General features: G+C 45.2%; 1 protein-coding gene across 1 annotated transcript in view; it reads right to left on the bottom strand.

Moving 5' to 3' along the window:
• Positions 1–25,449, bottom strand: part of dcc (DCC netrin 1 receptor) — a 699,685-nt gene that overhangs the window by 397,072 nt on the left and 277,164 nt on the right. Inside the window, exons 3-5 of the mRNA XM_031825895.1 lie at positions 20,833–21,120; positions 2,736–2,886; positions 372–508 (exon numbers count right to left, since the gene is read on the bottom strand). Of these exons, the coding sequence (XP_031681755.1) occupies positions 372–508; positions 2,736–2,886; positions 20,833–21,120 (576 nt within the window). The remainder of the gene's footprint in view (positions 1–371; positions 509–2,735; positions 2,887–20,832; positions 21,121–25,449) is intronic.

Here is a 25,449-nt window from a genome sequence, read left to right as displayed (position 1 = left end):
ACATTCCTAAGTAACGTATAGTTGTCATGTGGTTCATTTTTGTCACTTGAAAATGCCAGTCCAAACTCAAAGCTTGGTACTCTGTTTAAAACCCTGACAGAGTTTGGCATTTCCCAACTCCCTGGTGTTCAGCGTTTTGTCCGGCAGCTCCTCCAGCGAGTTGTGAACTGAAAACGTATCATTTTCCACAGATTAGTGGGTATGAAAGGCGATGGAGAAGAGACACGGAAAGAGAGACGCTCGTAGAGTTTTGCCTCTCTCAGTGTGTGTGGCCATGTGTGTGTGTGTGCACACATGCGTATGTCTGTAGGTGTGTGCCCGCAGAGAGAAATTCCCCCTCGTGAGACGAGCGGCGGTCTCGTAGGACTTACCGAGAACGGACAGCTCGCAGGAAGCCGTGATGTTCTGGTTCTTGTTAAACGCCACGCAGCTGTAGGAGCCTGAATCATCGTCTGTTACGCTGCTGATCAGGAGGTTACTGCCGCCCAGCAGGGAGTACTTCTTAGACCTGCAGAGACACGGAGGAACAAAACTGAACAATGGGAGTGTGTTCAGTGCCCTGTGAACCTGTGATACCCAGGTATATCATATTCTCCTTCAGAAATCCAGAAATCCACTATGTGGAGGCTGATTCTGTGACCCCAAAAAATGACTTACTTCTTATGGATAGTGGGAAGAACTGACGACATCACAACCAGACTAGAACCAGTCTGCAATGTCATCACTTCAACCATTCTGTAATGTCATCACTTCAACCATTCTGTAATGTCATCACTTCAACCAGTCTGTAATGTCGTCACACCAACCAGTCTGTAATGTCGTCACTTCAACCAGTCTGTAATGTCGTCACTTCAACCAGTCTGTAATGCCGTCACATCAACCAGTCTGTAATGTCGTCACTTCAACCAGTCTGTAATGTCGTCACTTCAACCAGTCTGTAATGTCGTCACTTCAACCAGTCTGTGATGTTGTCACTTTAACCAGTCTGTAATGTCGTCACTTCAACCAGTCTGTAATGTCGTCACTTCAACCAGTCTGTAATGTCGTCACTTCAACCATTCTGTAATGTTGTCACTTCAACCAGTCTGTAATGTCGCTACTTCCACCAGTCTGTAATGTCGTCACTTCAACCAGTCTGTAATGTCGCCACTTCAACCAGTCTGTAATGTCGTCACATCAACCAGCATGTAATGTCGTCACTTCAACCAGTCTGTAATGTCGTCACTTCAACCGGTCCGTAATGTCGTCACTTCAACCAGTCTGTAATGTCGTATCTTCAACCAGTCTGTAATGTCGTCACTTCAACCAGTCTGTAATGTCGTCACTTCAACCAGTCTGTAATGTCGTCACTTCAACCAGTCTGTAATGTCGTCACATCAACCAGTCTGTAATGTCATCACTTCAACCAGTCTGTAATGTTGTCACACCAACCAGTCTGTAATGTCGTCACTTCAACCAGTCTGTAATGTCGTCACTTCAACCGGTCCGTAATGTCGTCACTTCAACCAGTCTGTAATGTCGAATCTTCAACCAGTCTCTAATGTCGTCACATCAACCAGTCTGTAATGTCGTCACTTCAACCAGTCTGTAATGCCGTCACTTCAACCAGTCTGTAATGTCGTCACTTTACCAAGTCTGTAATGTCGTCACTTCAACCAGTCTGTAATGTCGTCACTTCAACCAGTCTGTAATGTCGTCTCTTTAACCAGTCTGTAATGTCGTCACTTCACCCAGTCTGTAATGTCGTCTCTTCAACCAGTCTGTAATGTCGTCACTTCACCCAGTCTGTAATGTCGTCACTTCAACCAGTCTGTAATGTTGTCTCTTCAACCAGTCTGTAATGTCGTCACTTCACACAGTCTGTAATGTCGTAACTTCAACCATCTGTAATGTCATCTTTTCAACCAGTCTGTAATGTCGTCTCTTCAACCAGTCTGTAATGTCGTCTCTTCAACCAGTCTGTAATGTCGTCACTTCACCCAGTCTGTAATGTCGTCACTTCAACCAGGCTGTAAATGTTGTCTCTTCAACCAGTCTGTAATGTCGTCACTTCACACAGTCTGTAATGTCGTAACTTCAACCAGTCTGTAATGTCATCTTTTCAACCAGTCTGTAATGTCGTCTCTTCAACCAGTCTGTAATGTCGCCACTTCAACCAGTCTGTAATGCCGTCACTTCAACCAGTCTGTAATGTCGTCACTTTACCAAGTCTGTAATGTTGTCACTTCAACCAGTCTGTAATGTCGTCTCTTCAACCAGTCTGTAATGTCGTCACTTCACCCAGTCTGTAATGTCGTCACTTCAACCAGTCTGTAATGTCGTCTCTTCAACCAGTCTGTAATGGTGTCACTTCACCCAGTATGTAATGTCGTCACTTCAACCAGTCTGTAATGTCATCTTTTCAACCAGTCTGTAATGTCGCCACTTCAACCAGTCTGTAATGTCGTCACTTCAACCAGTTTGAAATGTCGTCACTTCAACCAGTCTGTAATGTCGTCACTTCAACCAGCTTTGATGATCTGCCTCTCACCAGCTCCGTCATCACACATGTCAAAGGTATCATGGAACAGATAGGTGGCACACTTTTCCCTATATAGTGCACTACTTTAGACCAGAGCCTTATGGAACCCTATTCCCTATATCGTGCACTACATTTGTCCAGAGCTCATATTGCAAAGTAGTGCACTAAATAGTGAATAGAGTGTCATTTGAACCTGAAACAATGAGTCACTCACCTGCTCTGGATTATCTCAGTGCCTCTCATCCAGTGGAAGGCGGGGGTAGGGAACCCCGAAGCGGAGCACTCCAACACAGCATCTCTCCCCAGGAGGGAGGTGACTCTCTGGGGCTGCTGGAGAAACAGAAGGCCCCTGGTGGTTCCAGGCTCTGGAGAGAGAGAGAGAGAGAGAGCGGGAGAGGGAGAGAGAGAGAGGGGAGTGGGAGAGAGGGAAAGAGAGAGAGAGAGAGAGAGAGAGAGAGAGAGAGAGAGAGAGGGAGAGAGAGAGAGAGAGAGAGAGAGAGGGGGGAGAGGGAGAGAGAGAGAGGGAGGGGAGAGAGAGAGAGAGAGAGAGAGAGAGAGAGAGGGGGAGAGGGAGAGAGAGAGGGAGAGGGAGAGAGAGGGAGAGGGAGAGGGAGAGGGAGAGAGAGAGAGAGAGAGAGAGAGAGAGAGAGAGAGAGGGAGAGGGAGAGGGAGAGAGAGAGGGAGAGAGAGACAACTGAGCGTTGAGTGGTTAAACTAGTGGCTGGTTAATCTAGTGGCTGGTTATAATAGTGGCTGGTTACAATAGTGGCTGGTTAAACTAGTGGCTGGTTATACTAGTGGCTGGTTAAACTAGTGGCTGGTTAAACTAGTGGCTGGTTAAACTAGTGGCTGGTTATAATAGTGGCTGGTTAAACTAGTGGCTGGTTAAACTAGTGGCTGGTTATAATAGTGGCTGGTTATAATAGTGGCTGGTTAAACTAGTGGCTGGTTAAACTAGTGGCTGGTTATAATAGGGGCTGGCTATAATAGTGGCTGGTTATAATAGTGGCTGGTTAAACTAGTGGCTGGTTATAATAGTGGCTGGTTAAACTAGTGGCTGGTTAAACTAGTGGCTGGTTATAATAGTGGCTGGTTAAAATAGTGGCTGGTTAAACTAGTGGCTGGTTATAATAGTGGCTGGTTAAACTAGTGGCTGGTTATAATAGTGGCTGGTTATAATAGTGGCTGGTTAAACTAGTGGCTGGTTATAATAGTGGCTGGTTATAATAGTGGCTGGTTAAACTAGTGGCTGGTTAAACTAGTGGCTGGTTATAATAGTGGCTGGTTATAATAGTGGCTGGTTAAACTAGTGGCTGGTTAAACTAGTGGCTGGTTATAATAGGGGCTGGCTATAATAGTGGCTGGTTATAATAGTGGCTGGTTAAACTAGTGGCTGGTTATAATAGTGGCTGGTTAAACTAGTGGCTGGTTAAACTAGTGGCTGGTTATAATAGTGGCTGGTTAAAATAGTGGCTGGTTAAACTAGTGGCTGGTTATAATAGTGGCTGGTTAAACTAGTGGCTGGTTATAATAGTGGCTGGTTATAATAGTGGCTGGTTAAACTAGTGGCTGGTTATAATAGTGGCTGGTTAAACTAGTGGCTGGTTAAACTAGTGTCTATAATATTGTGGATGTCAGTGGGTGAATGACTACATATTTCAATGGGAAACGTCATCTGAATCATTTTTTCAAAAGGCTCAAAATGTTTAATTCATTCTCATCCCGAGGCCAGTTTGTCCTACGGCGTTTTAACTTCACTATAATGTTTTTTGGGGCCAGAATAACCCCATGTGAATCACTCATTCATTGTTGTGTTACCTTCTGTTCCTTAAATGTTATTTTTCTTAGTGTTGTCTCATCTCCTAACAAGCCCTGTGGTTTATGTAGAACTATCAGAACAAGAGACTGTTGCTGAGGGCAAATACAATGTAAATTGGGAACAACACACTAAGGAGAGAACAACAGACTAAGGAGGGAACAACAAACACTAAGGAGACAACAACACACACTAAGGAGACAACAACACACACTAAGGAGACAACAACACACTAAGGAGACAACAACACACACTAAGGAGGGAACAGCACACTAATGAGAGAACAACACACTAATGAGAGAACAACAGACTAAGGAGGGAACAACACACTAAGGAGACAACAACACACACTAAGGAGACAACAACACACACTAAGGAGGGAACAACACACTAAGGAGGGAACAACACACAATAAGGAGGGAACAACACACTATGGAGGGAACAACACACTAAGGAGGGAACAACACACTAAGGAGGGAACAACACACTAAGGAGACAACAACACACTAAGGAGGGAACAACACACTAAGGAGACAACAACACACTAAGGAGACAACAGCACACACTAAGGAGACAACAACACACACTAAGGAGGGAACAACACACTAAGGAGGGAACAACACACTAAGGAGACAACAACACACACTAAGGAGACAACAACACACACTAAGGAGACAACAACACACTAAGGAGGGAACAACAGACTAAGGAGACAACAACACACACTAAGGAGACAACAACACACACTAAGGAGACAACAACACACTAAGGAGGGAACAACAGACTAAGGAGACAACAACACACACTAAGGAGCCAACAACACACACTAAGGAGGGAACAACAGACTAAGGAGGGAACAACACACTAAGGAGGGAACAACACACTAAGGAGGGAACAACACACTAAGGAGGGAACAACAGACTAAGGAGGGAACAACAAACACTAAGGAGACAACAACTCACTAAGGAGACAACAACACACACTAAGGAGACAACAACACACTAAGGAGACAACAACACACACTAAGGAGGGAACAACACACTAATGAGAGAACAACACACTAATGAGAGAACAACAGACTAAGGAGAGAACAACACACTAAGGAGACAACAACACACACTAAGGAGGGAACAACACACTAAGGAGGGAACAACACACAATAAGGAGGGAACAACACACTATGGAGGGAACAACACACTAAGGAGGGAACAACACACTAAGGAGGGAACAACACACTAAGGAGGGAACAACACACTATGGAGGGAACAACACACTAAGGAGGGAACAACACACTATGGAGGGAACAACACACTAAGGAGAGAACAACACACTAAGGAGGGAACAACACACTAAGGAGACAACAACACACTAAGGAGGGAACAACACACTATGGAGGGAACAACACACTAAGGAGAGAACAACACACTAATGAGAGAACAACAGACTAAGGAGACAACAACACACTAAGGAGGGAACAACACACTAAGGAGGGAACAACACACTAAGGAGACAACAACACACTAAGGAGACAACAGCACACACTAAGGAGACAACAACACACACTAAGGAGGGAACAACACACTAAGGAGGGAACAACAGACTAAGGAGACAACAACACACACTAAGGAGACAACAACACACACTAAGGAGACAACAACACACTAAGGAGGGAACAACAGACTAAGGAGACAACAACACATACTAAGGAGACAACAACACACACTAAGGAGGGAACAACAGACTAAGGAGGGAACAACACACAAAGGAGGGAACAACACACTAAGGAGGGAACAACACACTAAGGAGGGAACAACACACTAAGGAGGGAACAACACACTAAGGAGGGAACAACACACTATGGAGGGAACAACACACTATGGAGTGAACAACACACTAAGGAGGGAACAACACACTAAGGAGGGAACAACACACTAAGGAGAGAACAACACACTAAGGAGGGAACAACACACTAAGGAGAGAACAACACACTAAGGAGACAACAACACACTAAGGAGACAACAACACACTAAGGATGGAACAACACACTAAGGAGGGAACAACACACTAAGGAGAGAACAACACATCACTGTGGGGTAACATAAGCCACTATACTGGGGGATTTCTCCAGTCACCACTAACCTGGGGGATTTCTCCAGTCACCACTATCACCACTAACCTGGGGGATTCCTCCAGTCACCACTAACCTGGGGGATTCCTCCAGTCACCACTAACCTGGGGGATTTATCCAGTCACCACTAACCTGGGGGATTTCTCCAGGCACCACTAACCTGGGGGATTTATCCAGTCACCACTACACTGGGGGATTTCTCCAGTCACCACTAACCTGGGGGATTTCTCCAGTCACCACTATCACCACTAACCTGGGGGATTTATCCAGTCACCACTAACCTGGGGGATTTCTCCAGTCACCACTACCCTGGGGGATTTCTCCAGTCACCACTAACCTGGGGGATTTCTCCAGTCACCACTAACCTGGGGGATTTCTCCAGTCACCACTATCACCACTAACCTGGGGTATTCCTCCATTCGCCACTACCCTGGGGGATTTATCCAGTCACCACTAACCTGGGGGATTTCTCCAGTAACCACTAACCTGGGGGATTCCTCCAGTCACCACTAACCAGGAGGAGTTATCCAGTCACCACTAACCTGAGGTATTCCTCCAGTCACCACTATCACCACTAACCTGGGGGATTTATCCAGTCACCACTAACCAGGAGGATTTATCCAGTCACCACTAACCAGGAGGATTTATCCAGTCACCACTAACCTGAGGTATTCCTCCAGTCACCACTAACCAGGAGGATTTATCCAGTCACCACTAACCTGGGGGATTTATCCAGTCACCACTAACCTGGGGGATTTATCCAGTCACCACTAACCTGGGGGATTTCTCCAGTCACCACTAACCTGGGGGATTTATCCAGTCACCACTACACTGGGGGATTTCTTCATAGTGATTGTTCTCACTTCAATACCTGCAATTTAGATCCAGGCCTGATTGTATTTTCCCAACAACACAAAGTGCAGGCAGGCAGGGCCATGTAGTTAAACAGTGGTTTATCTGACAGACAGGGAGATGGAGGGTGAGTGTCTGTGTGTGTGTGTGTGTGTGTGTGTGTGTGTGTCTGTATGTCTGTGTGTGTGTGTGTGTCTGTATGTGTTGGTGTGTGTGTGTGTGTGTGTGTGTGTGTGTTTGTGTGTGTGTGTGTGTGTGTGTGTGTCTGTATGTCTGTGTGTGTGTGTGTGTCTGTATGTGTTGGTGTGTGTGTGTGTGTGTGTGTGTGTGTGTGTCTGTGTGTGTGTGTGTGTGTGTATGTCTGTGTGTGTGTGTGTGTGTGTGTGCGTGTGTGTGTGTGTGTGTGTGTGTGTGTGTGTGTGTGTGTGTCTGTGTGTCTGTGTGTGTGTGTGTGTGTGTGTGTGCGTGTGTCAGGTAGACTGAGGGTTCAGGGCTCCAGTTGGCTGTGAGATAGAACTGAAATGGCCCTCCAAAAGCCTTTGTTTCCTCATACACATTCAGAAGCAACTGGAGAGGTAGTTAAATGTGTGTGTGTGTGTGTGTGTGTGTGTGTGTGTGTGTGTGTGTGTGTGTGTGTGTGTGTGTGTGTGTGTGTGTGTGTGTGTGTGTGTGTGTGCGTGTGTGTGTGTGCATAAGTGTGTGTGTGTATGCATATGTATATGTGTGTGTGTGTGTTTATAAGTGTGTGTATGTGTGTGAATAATTGTGTGTATGTGTGTCCATAAGTGTGTGTGTGTGTGTGTGTGCATAAGTGTGTGTCCTCAAGTGCGTGTGTGTGTGTGTGTGCATAAGGGTGTGCGTGTGTCCTCAAGTGCGTGCGTGTGTGTGTGTGTGTGTGTGTGTGTGTGTGTGTGTGTGTGTGTGTGTGTGTGTGTGTGTGTGTGTGTGTGTGTGTGTGTGTGCGTGTGTATGTGTGTGTCCATAAGTGTGTGTGTGTGTGCAAAAGTGTGTGTGTGCGTGCGTGTGTTGTCATGTGTGTGCGTGCGTGCGTGTCTGTGTGTGTGTGTGTGCGTGCGTGTGTGTGTTCGTGCATGTCTGTGTGTGTGTGTGTGCGTGTGTTGGCGTGCGTGCGCGTGTGTGTGCATAACTTTTCTGTGTGTTTGACTGGATGAATTAGATCCATGTCACATTTTACCAAAGCTTGACTATAGATGTCTTTCACAGGAACAGTTGTGATAGCATCTGATTGCCATAATTCACATCCGGGCCAACAGATATGCATCTTGTGAGGGAAGACTGTAATATGCCTAGCAGTTAGAACGTCTCCGGTTCAAATCCCTGAGATGACAAAGGTGTAAAATGTGTGGATGTCCCTTTGAGCAAAGGCACTTAACTGTACTTGCTGCTGTAAGTCTGGATAAGAGTGTAAATTAATATGATAAATTACTTAAACGTAAAGCTACAGTGCAACTTAGCCAAATATATTTAAACTCAGTTTTTCACAATTCCTGACATTTAATCCTAGAGAAAATTCCCCGTCTTAGGTCAGTTAGGATCACCACTTTATTTTAAGAATGTGAAATGTCAGAATAATAGTAGAGAGAATGATTTATTTCAGCTTCAATTTCTTTCATCATATTCTGAAGTTTACATACACTCAATTAGTATTTGGTAGCATTGCCTTTAAATTGTTTAACTTGGGTCAAATGTTTCGGGTAGCCTTCCACAAGCTTCCCACAATAATTTAGGTGAATTTTGGCCCATTCCTCCTGACAGAGCTGGTGTAACTGAGTCAGGTTTGTAGGCCTCCACGCTTTTTCAGTTCTACCCACACATTTTCTATAGGTTTGAGGTCAGGGCTTTGTGATGGCCACTCCAATACCTTGACTTTGACGTCCTTTAGCCATTTTTCCACAACTTTGGAAGTATGCTTGGGGTCATTGTTCATTTGGAAGACCCATTTGCAACCAAGCTTTAACTTCCTGACTGATGTCTTGAGATGTTGCTTCAATATGTCCACATAATTTTCCTGCCTCACGATGCCATCTAAAACATGATGCCCCAAAACATTTTGCTTCCATAATTTTCCTCTCTCATGTTGCCATCTATTTTGTGAAGTGCACCAGTCCCTCCTGCAGCAAAGCAACCCCACAACATGATGCTGCCACCCCCGTGCTTCACGGTTGGAATGGTGTTCTTCGGCTTGCAAGCATCCCCCTTTTTCCTCCAAACATAACGATGGTCATTATGGCCGAACAGTTCTATTTTTGTTTCATCCGACCAGAGGACATTTCTCCAAAAAGTACGATCTTTGTCCCCATGTGCAGTTGCAAACCTTAGTCTGGCTTTTTTATGGTGGTTTTGAAGCAGTGGCTTCTTCCTTGCTGAACGGCTTTTCAGGTTATGTCGATATAGGACTCGTTTTACTGTGGATATAGATACTTTTGTACCGGTTTCCTCCAGCATCTTCACAAGGTCCTTTGCTGTTGTTCTGGGATTGATTTGCACTTTTTGCACCAAAGTACATTCATCTCTAGGAGACAGAACGCGTCTCCTTCCTGAGCGGTATGACGGCTTTGTGGTCCCATGGTGTTTATACTTGCGTACTATTGTTTGTACAGATAAACGTGGTACCTTCAGGCATTTGGAAATTGCTCCCAAGGATGAACCAGACTTGTGGAGGTCTACAATTCTGATGTCTTGGCTGATATATGTTGATCTTCCCATGATGTCAAGCAAAGAGGCACTTGAAGGTAGGCCTTGAAATACATCCACAGGTACACCTCCAATTGACTCAAATGATGTCAATCAGCCTATCAGAAGCTTCTAAAGCCATGACATAATTTTCTGGAATTTTCCAAGCTGTTTAAAGGTACAGTCAACTTAGTGTATGTACACTTCTGACCTACTGGAACTGTGATACAGTGAATTATTAGTGAAATAATCTGTCTGTAAACAATTGTTGGAAAAATAACTTGTGTCATGCATAAAGTAGATGTCCTAACCGACTTGCCAAAACTAAAGTTTGTTAACAAGAAAATTGTGGATTGGTTGAAAAACAAGTTTTAATGACTCCAACCTAAGTGTATGTAAACGTCCCGACATCAACTGTACCTTGTAATGTGAAGATCCACAACAAGTAGTATGACTCACTGTGATTGGGCATTGGGAATACAATGAGACCATGGTAGTGAATAAACATTTCCCTGTGTGCCATAGTGAATGGGATGGTGATTGAAATGGTGTGGCACTGGAGCACCAAAACAATTGAAGGAACTAATATAAAACAGAAAACTTGGCAGTTGGTTGAAAACAACATCTTTGTTATACAATGCTGCCTGATGAACAACCCCACTACCACTTGTATAAATAAACAACACAGTGGCCTGTTGCGTCTTACAGCATCTGCCGGCTAGGTTCTAATGGGGTTAAACAGTTCAACTAAGCTCATGAGTAATTTTTCAGATATATTCTTCAATGATTAAAGCCCCAAAACAATGATTAAAGCCTAAAAACAATGATTAAAGACTAAAAACACTGATTAAAGGCAAAAAAAACTATGATTAAAGCCTAAAAACTATGATTAAAGCCTAAACGGATGTTTGAGTCCCAGGTTGCCTTCTTAATCTCTTAACATCTTGGTGGACACGGGTGTTGAATCAGGCAGATCTAGCAGGTAGCCTAGTGGTCAGAGTGTAGAGGCGGCAGGTAGGCTAGTGGTTAGAGTGTAGAGGCGGCAGGTAGCCTAGTTGTTAGAGTGTAGAGGCGGCAGGTAGTCTAGTGGTTAGAGTGTTGGGTTGCTAGATTGAATTCCCCGAGCCGACAAGATAAAAATCTGCCATTCTGCCCCTTGTGCAAGGCAGCTAACCCACTGTTCCCTGGGTGCCGTGGATGTTCGATTTAAGACAGCCTCGCCCCACTCCGCATCTCTCTGATTCAGAGAGGTTGGATTAACTAGGGAAGACACGACTAGGTATCCGCCTTTACCGGGCACAGAGACAGCTGTCAGCCTGTGTCCCAAATGGCTCCCTATTTCTTGCATACTCCACTCCTTTTGACCGGGACCCATTAGGGATTAACTAGGTTGCCATTTGCAAATACACAGGGTGGAACTAACCTGTGCATTCTGAGATCATATGCTTTAGGACAGCACGGGAACAGATCGCGTCTGACGCTTAACCTCACACCATTCCATCTCTGATAGGGAGGAACAAGACGAAATTGATTACAACTTGAACTATCAAAGGAGATCGTCAGATGGACACATTGTCTACCTAGTCAACCGGTGTGTGAATTTGGATGAGCACCGTCTTCACTTCTCGCTCGGCAGCTTGGAATAGCTATTGATTCTTGCACATGCTCAGTGAGAGCCTCCCGCTGGCGGTACCTGCAGTAATGGTAACAGCTAGGGTTCGTTACCATGGAGAATGGTAACAGCTAGGGTTCGTTACCATGGAGAATGGTAACAGCTAGGGGTTGTTACCATAGAGAATGGTAGCAGCTAGGGTTTGTTACCATGGAGAATGGTAGCAGCCAGGGTTTGTTACCATAGAGAATGGTAACAGCTAGGGTTTGTTACCATAGAGAATGGTAGCAGCTAGGGTTTGTTAACATGGAGAATGGTAGCAGCCAGGGTTTGTTACCATAGAGAATGGTAACAGCTAGGGTTGTTACCATGGAGAATGGTAACAGTTAGGGGTTGTTACCATAGAGAATGGTAGCAGCTAGGGTTTGTTACCATAGAGAATGGTAACAGCTAGGGTTCGTTACCATGGAGAATGGTAACAGCTAGGGTTCGTTACCATGGAGAATGGTAACAGCTAGGGGTTGTTACCATAGAGAATGGTAGCAGCTAGGGTTTGTTAACATGGAGAATGGTAGCAGCCAGGGTTTGTTACCATAGAGAATGGTAACAGCTAGGGTTTGTTACCATAGAGAATGGTAACAGCTAGGGTTTGTTACCATGGAGAATGGTAGCAGCCAGGGTTTGTTACCATAGAGAATGGTAACAGCTAGGGTTTGTTACCATAGAGCATGGTAACAGCTAGGGTTTGTTACCATGGAGAATGGTAACAGCTAGGGGTTGTTACCATGGAGAATGGTAGCAGCTAGGGGTTGTTACCATGGAGAATGGTAACAGCTAGGGTTGTTACCATGGAGAATGGTAACAGTTAGGGGTTGTTACCATAGAGAATGGTAGCAGCTAGGGTTGTTACCATAGAGAATGGTAACAGCTAGGGTTCGTTACCATGGAGAATGGTAACAGCTAGGGGTTGTTACCATGGAGAATGGTAACAGCTAGGGTTTGTTACCATGGAGAATGGTAACAGCTAGGGGTTGTTACCATGGAGAATGGTAGCAGCTAGGGTTTGTTACCATAGAGAATGGTAACAGCTAGGGTTGTTACCATAGAGATCTGTTTAGATGAAGTATTCTATTTCCCAATTCTATCGTTATCACTGATCACCATGGAAACGGTCCAGCGGGCAAAACGTCATACATGTCCATCCACTCTATGGAGAACCCAGAAGTACTTCATCTCCCTCTGTGATGTTGTGTCTCTGGCGGTAAAGGTCACAGACCTCAGGAGAGAGATATGATATGTCTGTCTGTCTGTCTGTCTGTCTGTCTGTCTGACCCACTGGAGTACTCTCTGTCTGTATCTCTCTCTGTATCTCTCTCTGTATCTCTCTCTGTCTGTCTGTCTGTCTGTCTGTCTGTCTGTCTGTCTGTCTGTCTGTCTGTCTGTCTGTCTGTCTGTCTGTCTGTCTGTCTGTCTGTCTGTTTCTGTCTCTCTCTCTCTCTCTCTCTGTCTGTCTCTCTCTCTCTGTCTCTCTCTCTCTCTCTCTCTCTCTCTCTCTCTCTCTCAATTCAATTCAATTCAATTTAAGGGATTTATTGGCGTGGCAAAATGTGTTAACATTGCCAAGTGAAATAGATAATAAACAAAAGTGAAATAAACAATAGAAAATGAAGAGTAAACATTACATTCACATAAGTTCCAAAAGAATAAAGACATATCAAATGTTATTTTAATTAAAGTCTGAAGTCTAAAGTTAAAAGTCTAAAGCATTATTTGGTGTCTTACGTTGTACACCAAGGATTTTTGCAGAATTCCTTGGTTCCGAATATTGGGGAAGATGCCAGAGCTGAGGATAATGTTAAAAAGTTTAAGTATAGCCAATTGGAATTTGTAGTCTGTATATTTTATCTTTTCATTTAGGATACCATCAACACCACAGGCCTTTTTGGGTTGGAGGGTTTTCATTTTGGCCTGTTGTTCATTCAATGTAATTGGAGAATCCAGTGGGTTCTGGTATCCAGTGTGTTCTGGAATCCAGTGGGTTCTGGAAGTGTTTTAATAGTATTTGATCATGTTTTTGCTGTTTGTTCTTTGTTATAGAGCCAAAAAGATTAGAGAAGCAGTTTATCCATATATCTCCATTTTGGATAGATAACTCTTCGTGTTGTTGTTTGTTTAGTGTGTTCTAATTCCAATAGTGTATTCCAACTTCAATAGTATGTTCCAATTCCAATAGTGTGTTCCAATTCCAATAGTGTGTTCCAATTCCAATAGTGTGTTCCAATTCCAATAGTGTGTTCCAATTCCAATAGTGTGTTCCAATTCCAATAGTGTGTTCCAATTCCAAAAGTGTGTTCCAATTCCAATAGTGTGTTCCAATTCCAAAAGTGTGTTCCAATTCCAATAGTGTGTTCCAATTCCAATAGTGTGTTCCAATTCCAATAGTGTGTTCCAATTCCAATAGTGTGTTCCAATTCCAAAAGTGTGTTCCAATTCCAATAGTGTGTTTCAATTCCAATAGTGTGTTCCAATTCCAATAGTGTGTTCCAATTCCAATAGTGTGTTCCAATTCCAATAGTGTGTTCCAATTCCAAGTGGTTAGATTCTATGGATTTTGAAGGACAGACAGTTCCACTGCAAAGCCCTTTAAAGTATCAGACAGGAGTCTATATGAACGGAGACTTTACTTTAATCGTCTTTCGACCTTTAAATTAATCTATTTAACTGTAGAGACAAAATATTATATGACCCATTCATCCATCTCTGGGATTCCTTGTTCCATGTTCCGGGATTCCTCCAATGGCATTGAGGAGTGCACCACATCTGTCATTGGCTTCATCAATAAGTGCATCGATGACGTCATCCCCACAGTGACCGTACGTGCATACCCCAACAAGAAACCATGGATTACAGGCAGCATCTGCACCAAGCTAAAGGCTAGAGCTGCCACTTTCAAGGAGCGGGACTGTAATCCGGACACTTATAAGAAATCCCGCTATGCCCTCCGACGAACCATCAAACAGGCAAAGCATCAATACAGGACTAAGATCAAGTCGTACTACACCAGCTCTGATGCTCGTCGAATGGGGCAGGGCTTGCAAACCATTTCAGACTACAAAGGGAAGCACAGCCGAGAGCTGCCCAGTGACACGAGCCTACCGGACAGGCTAAACTACTTCTTTGCTCACGTCGAGGCAAATAACACTGAAACATGCATGAGAGCACCAGCTGTACTGGAAGACTGTGTGATCACGCTCTCTGCAGTCAATGTGAGTAAGATCTTTAGACAGGTTAACATTCACAAGGCTGCAGGGCCAGACGGATTACCACGATGTGTACTGCGAGCACGAACTGACCAACTAACTGACCAACTAGCGTCCAAGTGTCTTCACTGACATTTTTAACCTCTCCCTGTCCGAGTCTCTAATACCAACATGTTTCAAGCAGACTACCATAGTGCCTGTGCCAAAGAATACTAAGGTAACCTGCCTAAATGACTACTGACGCATAGCACTCACGTCTGTAGCCATGAAATGCTTTGAAAGGCTGGTCATGGCTCACATCAACACCATCATCCCAGAAACCCTAGACCCACTTCAATTTTCATACCGCACCAACAGATCCACAGATGATGCAATCTCTATTGCACTCCACACTGCCCTTTCCCTCCTGGACAAAAGAAACACCCATGTGAGAATGTTATTCATTGACTACAGCTCAGTGTTCAACACCATAGTGTCCTCAAAGCTTATCACTAAGCAAAGGACCCTGGGACTAAACACCTCCCTCTGCAACTGGATCCTGGACTTCCTGACGGGCCGCCCCCAGATGGTAAGGGTAAGTAACAGCACATCCACCACGCTGATCCTCAACACAGGGGCCCCTCAGGGGTGCATGCTCAGCCCCCTGCTGTACTCCCTGTTCACTCATGACTTCACGGCCAGGCACCACTACAACACCATATTTAAATTTGACGATGACACATCACCGACAACAACGTGACAGCCTATAGAGAAGAGGTCAGAGATTTGGCCGTGTGGTGCCAGGACAACAACCTCATCACTGCCTGTTATGGCAACTGCTCGGCCTCCGACCGCAAGGTACTTCAGAGGGTAGTACACTAAGTTGATTGTGCCTTTAACTTCTTATGGCTGGGGGCAGTATTGAGTAGCTTGGATGAATACGTTACCCAGAGTAAACTGCCTGCCACTCAGGCCCAGTTGCTAATATATGCATACTATTAGTAGATTTGGATAGAAAACACTCTGAAGTTTCTAAAACCGTTTGAATGATGTCTGTGAGTATAACATAACTCATATGGCAGGCAAAAACCTGAGAAAGAATCTACCAGGAAGTGAGAAATCTGAGGTTTGTAGTTTTTCAAATCATTGCCTATCGAATATACTGTGTCTATGGGGTCATTTTGCACGTCCTAAGGCTTCCACTAGATGTTAACAGTCCTTAGGACCTTGTTTGATGCTTCTACTGTGAAGGAGGAGGGAATGGGAGCTGAATGAGTCAGAGGTCTGCCAGAGTGACATGAGCTGATCACGCACGCTCACGTGAGAGTTAGCTCTGTTCCATTGCATTTCTACAGAAAAAGGAATTCTCCGGTTGGAACATTATTGAAGATTTATGATAAAAACATCCTAAAGATTGATTCTATACTTCGTTTGACATGTTTCTATGAACTGTAATATGACTTTTCGTCTGAACTTTCACCTGGACTTGCCCGCGCGTCGTGAGTTTGGATTGTGAACTAAACAAAAAGGAGGTATAACAAAAAGGAGATATTTGGACATAAATTATGGACTTGATCAAACAAATCAAACATTTATTGTGGAACTGGGATTCCTGGGAGTGCATTCTGATGAAGATCATCAAAGGTAAGTGAATATTTATAATGCTATTTCTGACTTCTGTTGACTCCACAACATGGCGGATATCTGTATGGCTTGTTTTGTTGTCTGAGCGCTGTACTCAGATTAGTGCCTGGTGTGCTTTCTCGGTAAAGCTTTTTTGAAATCTGACACAGCGGTTGCATTAAGAAGAAGTTCATCTAAAGTTCCATGCAGTTGTATCTTTTATCAATGTTTTTTATGAGTATTTCTGTAAATTGATGTGGCTCTCTGCAAAATCACCAGATGTTTTGGAAGCAAAACATTACTGAACGTAACGCGCCAATGTAAACTGACATTTTTGGATATAAATATGAACTTTATCGAACTTTATCGAACAAAACATACATGTATTGTGTAACATGAAGTCCTATGAGTGTCATCTGATGAAGATCATCAAAGGTTAATGATTAATTTGATCTCTATTTCTGCTTTTTGTGACTCCTCTCTTTGGCTGGAAAAATGGCTGTGTTTTTCTGTGACTAGGTGCTGACCTAACATAATCGTTTGGTGTGCTTTCGTCGTAAAGCCTTTTTGACATTGGACACTGTGGTGGGATCAACAACAAGATTACCTTTAAAATGGTGTAAAATACTTGTATGTTTGAAGAATTTTAATTATGAGAGTTCTGTTGATTTGAATTTGGCGCCCTGCACTTTCACTGGCTGTTGTCATATCGATCCCGTTAGCGGGATCTAAGCCATTCAGCTCGGAAAATTCCAGAAAATAATGTCATGGCTTTAGAAGCTTCTGATAGGCTAATTGACCTAATTTGAGTCAATTAGAGGTGCACCTGTGGATGTATTTTAAGGTCTACCTTCAAATTCAGTGCCTCTTTGCTTGACGTCATGTGGCAAGCAAAAGATATCAGCCAAGACCTCAGAATTGTTTTGTCGACCTTCACAAGTCTGGTTCATCCTTGGGAGCAATTTCCAAATGCCTGAAGGTACCATGTTCATCAGTACAAACAATAGTACACCAGTATAAACACTATGGGACCACGCAGCCGTCATACCGCTCAGGAAGGAGACGCGTTCTGTCTCCTAGAGATGAACGTACTTTGGTGTGAAAAGTGCAAATCAATCCCAGAACAACATCAAAGGACCTTGTGAAGATGCTGGAGGAAACCGGTACAAAAGTATCTATATCCACAGTAAAACGAGTCCTAAATCGACATAACCTGAAAAGCCGTTCAGCAAGGAAGAAGCCACTGCTTCAAAACCACCATAAAAAAGCCAGACTAAGGTTTGCAACTGCACATGGGGACAAAGATCGTACTTTTTGGAGAAATATCCTCTGGTCGGATGAAACAAAAATAGAACTGTTTGGCCATAATGACCATCAATGTGATTGGAGGAAAAAGGGGGATGCTTGCTAGCCGAAGAACTCTATCCCAAATGTGAAGCATGGGGGGGGGGGGGGTGCTTTGCTGCAGGAGGGACTGGTGCACTTCACAAAATAGATGGCATCATGAGGAATTTAAAATTATGTGGATATATTGAAGCAAGATCTCAAGACATCAGTCAGGAAGTTAAAGCTTGGTCGCAAATGGGTCTTCCAAATGGACAATGACCCCAAGCATACTTCCAAAGTTGTGGCAAAATGGCTAAAGGACAACAAAGTCAAGGTATTGGAGTGGCCATCACAAAGCCCTGACTTCAATCCTGTAGAACATTTGTGGGCGGAACTGAAAAGGCGTATGCGAGCAAGGAGGCCTACAAACCTGACTCAGTTACACCATCTCTGTCAGGAAGAATGGGCCAAAATTCATCCAACTTATTGTGGGAAGCTCGTGGAAGGCTACCCGAAACATTTGACCCAAGTTAAACAATTTAAAGGCAATGCTACCAAATACTAATTGAGTGTATGTAAACCTCTGACCCACTGGGAATATGATGAAAGAAATAAAAGCTGAAATAAATCATTCTCTCTACTATTATTCTGACATTTCACATTTTTTAAATAAAGTGGTGATCCTAAATGACCTAAGACAGGGAACATTTACGAGGATTAAATGTCAGCTATTGTGAAAAACTGAGTTTAAATGTATTTGGCTAAGGTGTATGTAAACTTCCGACTTCAACTGTACACACTACCTCAACTAACCAGTGCCCCCGCACACTGACTCTGTATCGGCACCCCACTATATACAGTGGGGAGAACAAGTATTTGATACACTGCCAATTTTGCAGGGTTTTCCTACTTTCAAATATGTAGAGGTCTGTAATTTTTATCATAGGTACACTTCAAAAATAACTTCAAAAATCCAGAAAATCACATTGTATGATTTTTAAGTAATTAATTTGCATTTTATTTCATGACATAAGTATTTGATCACCTACCAACCAGTAAGAATTCCGACTCTCGCAGACCTGTTAGTTTTTCTTTAAGAAGCCCTCCTGTTCTCCACTCATTACCTGTATTAACTGCACCTGTTTGAACTTGTTACCTGTATAAAAGACACCTGTCCACAGACTCAATCAAACAGACTCCAACTCTCCACAGTGGCCACGACCAGAGAGGATGTAAGGACATCAGGGATAGAATTGTAGACCTGCACAAGGCTGGGATGTGCTACAGGACAATAGGCAAGCAGCTTGGTGAGAAGGCAACAACTGTTGGCGCAATTATTAGAAAATGGAAGAAGTTCAAGATGACGGTAAATCACCCTCGGTCTGGGGCTCCATGCAAGATCTCACCTCGTGGGGCATCAATGATCATGAGGAAGGTGAGGGATCAGCGCAGAACTACACGGCAGGACCTGGTCAATGACCTGAAGAGAGCTGGGACCACAGTCTCAAAGAAAACCATTAGTTACACACTACGCCGTCATGGATTAAAATCCTGCACTGCACGCAAGGTCTCCCTGCTCAAGCCAGCGCATGTCCAGGCCAGTCTGAAGTTTGCCAATGACCATCTGGATGATCCAGAGGAGGAGTGGGAGAAAGTCATGTGGTGTGATGAGACAAAAATAGAGCTTTTTGGTAAAAACTCAACTCATCGTGTTTGGAGGACAAAGAATGCTCAGTTGCATCCAAAGAACACCATACCTACTGTGAAGCATGGGGGTGGAAACATCATGCTTTGGGGCTGTTTTTCTGCAAAGGGACCAAGACGACTGATCCGTGTAAAGGAAAGAATGAATTGTATCGTGAGATTTTGAGTGAAAACCTCCTTCCATCAGCAAGGGCATTGACGATGAAACGTGGCTGGGTCTTTCAGCATGACAATGATCCCAAACACACCGCCCGGGCAACGAAGGAGTGGCTTCGTAAGAAGCTGTTCAAGGTCCTGGAGTGGCCTAGCCAGTCTCCAGATCTCAACCCCATAGAAAATCTTTGGAGGGAGTTGAAAGTCCGTGTTGCCAAGCAACAGCCCCAAAACATCACCGCTCTAGAGGAGGTCTGCATGGAGGAATGGGCCAAAATACCAGCAACAGTGTGTGAAAACCTTGTGAAGACTTACAGAAAACGTTTGACCTCCGTCATTGCCAACAAAGGGTATATAACAAAGTATTGCGATAAACTTTTGTTATTGACCAAATACTTATTTTCCACCATAATTTGCAAATAAATTCATTAAAAATCCTACAATGTGATTTTCTGGATTTTTTTTCTCATTTTGTCTGTCATAGTTGAAGTGTACCTATGATGAAAATTACAGGCCTCTCTCATCTTTTTAAGTGGGAGAACTTGCACAATTGGTGGCTGACTAAATACTTTTTTGCCCCACTGTATGTAAAACACAGGACAGTCATGTTCTTACACTGGGCCTTTAATAAAGGTCAAACGAGGATAAACCACAGTGATTAAATTACAGGATACCCTGGCAAGATCAGGGATATTCATCATGCTGGAGGTCAGTCATACACGGTGCCATACACTCAAATAAGGTCAAACAAGGCCTACATGAACTGTAGTACAGTGGTTTATTAAGTTATAAGAGGATCAGCTATGCTGACTACATTACAGGATACATAAGGGATATGCAGGAGGTTGTAAGACAATCCATAGAGGGCTGGGCGGTTTCTGGATTCTTGATTTGAAAATGGACAATATTGTGAAATGCTTTAACAAACCCTCAGACGGTGTCTATCTGAGAAAAAAACCAAGACGATGTACTCACTGGACAGAGGATTCATCCAAAATTATATTATATTAATACCCAGTGTCCCAATACCACCTCACTGTCAAGTACTTTAGGAGTTGATCTCAGAACCCAGAACCAAATCGTGTGTGCGCTTGCTAGCTAGTTTGATTTACGTCTGTGGGCAGAATATTTATGTCAAGATAGGTTGAGAAGGAGTTATTGTACCTGGCAACACTCGTAGGTCTGCGTCACTGCCGGTGCGGGCGCTGCCAGGGTTGTCTGCCAGGCAGCGGTAGGTGGCAGAGTCTGGTGGTTGAACCTTGCTAACCTGGAGCGATCCGGAGGGCAGTACCACCACTCTGCTCTCTGGGGTTAAGGTGAGTGGCAGGTCCTCTCTGTTCTTCTGCCAGCGTACCACGGGCATGGGATCACCAGTCACCTCACAGCGCAGCAGGGCCGTGTCACCCAGGTAGGAAGACACTGACTCTGTAGGGACCACGAGCTTCAACGGACCTGGTGGGAGAGAGGATACAAAGGATTAGATACTGACTCTGTGTGGACCCACTACTGTAGCTGACTCTGTAGGGACCCACTACTGTAGCTGACTCTGTAGGGACCCACTACTGTAGCTGACTCTGTAGGGACCCACTACTGTAGCTGACTCTGTAGGGACCCACTACTGTAGCTGACTCTGTAGGGACCCACTACTGTAGCTGACTCTGTAGGGACCCACTACTGTAGCTGACTCTGTAGGGACCCACTACTGTAGCTGACTCTGTAGGGACCCACTACTGTAGCTGACTCTGTAGGGACCCACTACTGTAGCTGACTCTGTAGGGACCCACTACTGTAGCTGACTCTGTAGGGACCCACTACTGTAGCTGACTCTGTAGGGACCCACTACTGTAGCTGACTCTGTAGGGACCCACTACTGTAGCTTCAGGGGACCCACTACTGTAGCTGACTCTGTAGGGACCCACTACTGTAGCTTCAGGGGACCCACTACTGTAGCTGACTCTGTAGGGACCCACTACTGTAGCTTCAGGGGACCCACTACTGTAGCTGACTCTGTAGGGACCCACTACTGTAGCTTCAGGGGACCCACTACTGTAGCTGACTCTGTAGGGACCCACTACTGTAGCTTCAGGGGACCCACTACTGTAGCTGACTCTGTAGGGACCCACTACTGTAGCTTCAGGGGACCCACTACTGTAGCTTCAGGGGACCCACTACTGTAGCTGACTCTGTAGGGACCCACTACTGTAGCTTCAGGGGACCCAAGGACAGAGAGAGAGAGGCTGTTAGGAGCAATCACTGATATGAAAAAGTACAGGGGAGAGGAGAGGGTAGAGGATAGTGAAGAGATAGGAGGAGTGGGATGGGAGAGCTGAGGAGAGGAGAGGGTAGAGGATAGTGAAGAGATAGGAGGAGTGGGATGGGAGAGCTGAGGAGAGGAGAGGGTAGAGGATAGTGAAGAGATAGGAGGAGTGGGATGGGAGAGCTGAGGAGAGGAGAGGGTAGAGGATAGTGAAGAGATAGGAGGAGTGGGATGGGAGAGCTGAGGAGAGGAGAGGGTAGAGGATAGTGAAGAGATAGGAGGAGTGGGATGGGAGAGCTGAGGAGAGGAGAGGATAGAGGATAGTGAAGAGATAGGAGGAGTGGGATGGGAGAGCTGAGGAGAGGAGAGGGTAGAGGATAGTGAAGAGATAGGAGGAGTGGGATGGGAGAGCTGAGGAGAGGAGAGGGTAGAGGATAGTGAAGAGATAGGAGGAGTGGGATGGGAGAGCTGAGGAGAGGAGAGGGTAGAGGATAGTGAAGAGATAGGAGGAGTGGGATGGGAGAGCTGAGGAGAGGAGAGGATAGAGGATAGTGAAGAGATAGGAGGAGTGGGATGGGAGAGCTGAGGAGAGGAGAGGGTAGAGGATAGTGAAGAGATAGGAGGAGTGGGATGGGAGAGCTGAGGAGAGGAGAGGGTAGAGGATAGTGAAGAGATAGGAGGAGTGGGATGGGAGAGCTGAGGAGAGGAGAGGGTAGAGGATAGTGAAGAGATAGGAGGAGTGGGATGGGAGAGCTGAGGAGAGGAGAGGGTAGAGGATAGTGAAGAGATAGGAGGAGTGGGATGGGAGAGCTGAGGAGAGGAGAGGGTAGAGGATAGTGAAGAGATAGGAGGAGTGGGATGGGAGAGCTGAGGAGAGGAGAGGGTAGAGGATAGTGAAGAGATAGGAGGAGTGGGATGGGAGAGCTGAGGAGAGGAGAGGGTAGAGGATAGTGAAGAGATAGGAGGAGTGGGATGGGAGAGCTGAGGAGAGAGGAGAGGGTAGAGGATAGTGAAGAGATAGGAGGAGTGGGATGGGAGAGCTGAGGAGAGGAGAGGGTAGAGGATAGTGAAGAGATAGGAGGAGTGGGATGGGAGAGCTGAGGAGAGGAGAGGGTAGAGGATAGTGAAGAGATAGGAGGAGTGGGATGGGAGAGCTGAGGAGAGGAGAGGGTAGAGGATAGTGAAGAGATAGGAGGAGTGGGATGGGAGAGCTGAGGAGAGAGGAGAGCGGAGGAGAAAGGAGAGAGGAGAAAGAGATGGGAGAGCTGAGGAGAGGAGAGGGTAGAGGATAGTGAAGAGATAGGAGGAGTGGGATGGGAGAGCTGAGGAGAGGAGAGGGTAGAGGATAGTGAAGAGATAGGAGGAGTGGGATGGGAGAGCTGAGGAGAGGAGAGGGTAGAGGATAGTGAAGAGATAGGAGGAGTGGGATGGGAGAGCTGAGGAGAGGAGAGGGTAGAGGATAGTGAAGAGATAGGAGGAGTGGGATGGGAGAGCTGAGGAGAGGAGAGGGTAGAGGATAGTGAAGAGATAGGAGGAGTGGGATGGGAGAGCTGAGGAGAGGAGAGGGTAGAGGATAGTGAAGAGATAGGAGGAGTGGGATGGGAGAGCTGAGGAGAGGAGAGGGTAGAGGATAGTGAAGAGATAGGAGGAGTGGGATGGGAGAGCTGAGGAGGGGAGAGGGTAGAGGATAGTGAAGAGATAGGAGGAGTGGGATGGGAGAGCTGAGGAGAGGAGAGGGTAGAGGATAGTGAAGAGATAGGAGGAGTGGGATGGGAGAGCTGAGGAGAGGAGAGGGTAGAGGATAGTGAAGAGATAGGAGGAGTGGGATGGGAGAGCTGAGGAGAGGAGAGGGTAGAGGATAGTGAAGAGATAGGAGGAGTGGGATGGGAGAGCTGAGGAGAGGAGAGGGTAGAGGATAGTGAAGAGATAGGAGGAGTGGGATGGGAGAGCTGAGGAGGGGAGAGGGTAGAGGATAGTGAAGAGATAGGAGGAGTGGGATGGGAGAGCTGAGGAGAGGAGAGGGTAGAGGATAGTGAAGAGATAGGAGGAGTGGGATGGGAGAGCTGAGGAGAGGAGAGGGTAGAGGATAGTGAAGAGATAGGAGGAGTGGGATGGGAGAGCTGAGGAGAGGAGAGGGTAGAGGATAGTGAAGAGATAGGAGGAGTGGGATGGGAGAGCTGAGGAGAGGAGAGGATAGAGGATAGTGAAGAGATAGGAGGAGTGGGATGGGAGAGCTGAGGAGAGAGGAGAGCGGAGGAGAAAGGAGAGAGGAGAAAGAGATGGGAGAGCTGAGGAGAGGAGAGGGTAGAGGATAGTGAAGAGATAGGACGAGTGGGATGGGAGAGCTGAGGAGAGAGGAGAGAGGAGAAAGGGATGGGAGAGCTGAGGAGAGGATAGGAGAGGGATAAGAGAAGAGAGAGGAGAGAGGAGAGAGGAGATAAGAGAGAAGAGAGAAGAGAGAAGAGAGAAGAGGGGATAGGAGAGAGAGTGGAGAGAGGAGAGAAAGATGGGAGAGCTGAGGAGAAAGTTAAGAGTAGAGAAGAGAGGAGAAAAGAGAGAGATAGGAGTGGAGAGAGAGATAGGAGTGGAGAGAGGGTACTGTATAGTGTAGATGACAGATGAGTTACAACCAACCACTGATCACATTATTATTTTCCATTCCTCTCCTTCTCTCTCCTCAGTGCAGGAAAATGATATGAGGAACAAAATGTGGGAAACAAATTAGCCCAATCATTCCTCATCTTTCCACCATGTTGTCGGAAAAACATAATTTGAATCCAATTAGTCTAATCATTCCTCATCTTTCCACTAGGATGTTCACTGTGTGGCAAAATGGCTAATATTTAAATGCACTCCATTCCATTCAGTCCCGACAGACTGTGAAGTAGAGAATCCTGCTTCTGCCCAGAAGCTTTGGGAACTTCAGATGTCAGGTCCAGAAATGTCAGATCCTCCTCTCTGCATCACAGGAGGACGACAGCTCTGGGTGATGGAGGTTAGAGGTTAGTGTGGGGAAAAAAATTAAGGAATGTGTCCCAAATGGAACCCTGTTCCCTATATTGTGCACTACTTTAGACCAGAGCCCTATGGAACCCTATTCCCTATATATAATTAGACTGAGCTATCTTGTTACAGGAACATAGTAACAATTAGACTGAGCTATCTTGTTACAGGAGCATAGCAACAATTAGACTGAGCTATCTTGTTACAGGAACATAGTAACAATTAGACTGAGCTATCTTGTTACAGTAACATAGTAACAATTAGACTGAGCTATCTTGTTACAGGAGCATAGCAACAATTAGACTGAGCTATCTTGTTACAGGAACATAGTAACAATTAGACTGAGCTATCTTGTTACAGGAGCATAGCAACAATTAGACTGAGCTATCTTGTTACAGGAACATAGTAACAATTAGACTGAGCTATCTTGTTACAGGAGCATAGCAACAATTAGACTGAGCTATCTTGTTACAGGAGCATAGCAACAATTAGACTGAGCTATCTTGTTACAGGAACATAGT

The sequence above is a fragment of the Oncorhynchus kisutch genome, linkage group LG6 (assembly GCF_002021735.2).
Source record: "Oncorhynchus kisutch isolate 150728-3 linkage group LG6, Okis_V2, whole genome shotgun sequence".
Classification (NCBI taxonomy): domain Eukaryota; kingdom Metazoa; phylum Chordata; class Actinopteri; order Salmoniformes; family Salmonidae; genus Oncorhynchus; species Oncorhynchus kisutch.
Note: the sequence above shows the minus strand (reverse complement) of the source record. Positions and strands in the feature narration are given on the sequence as shown.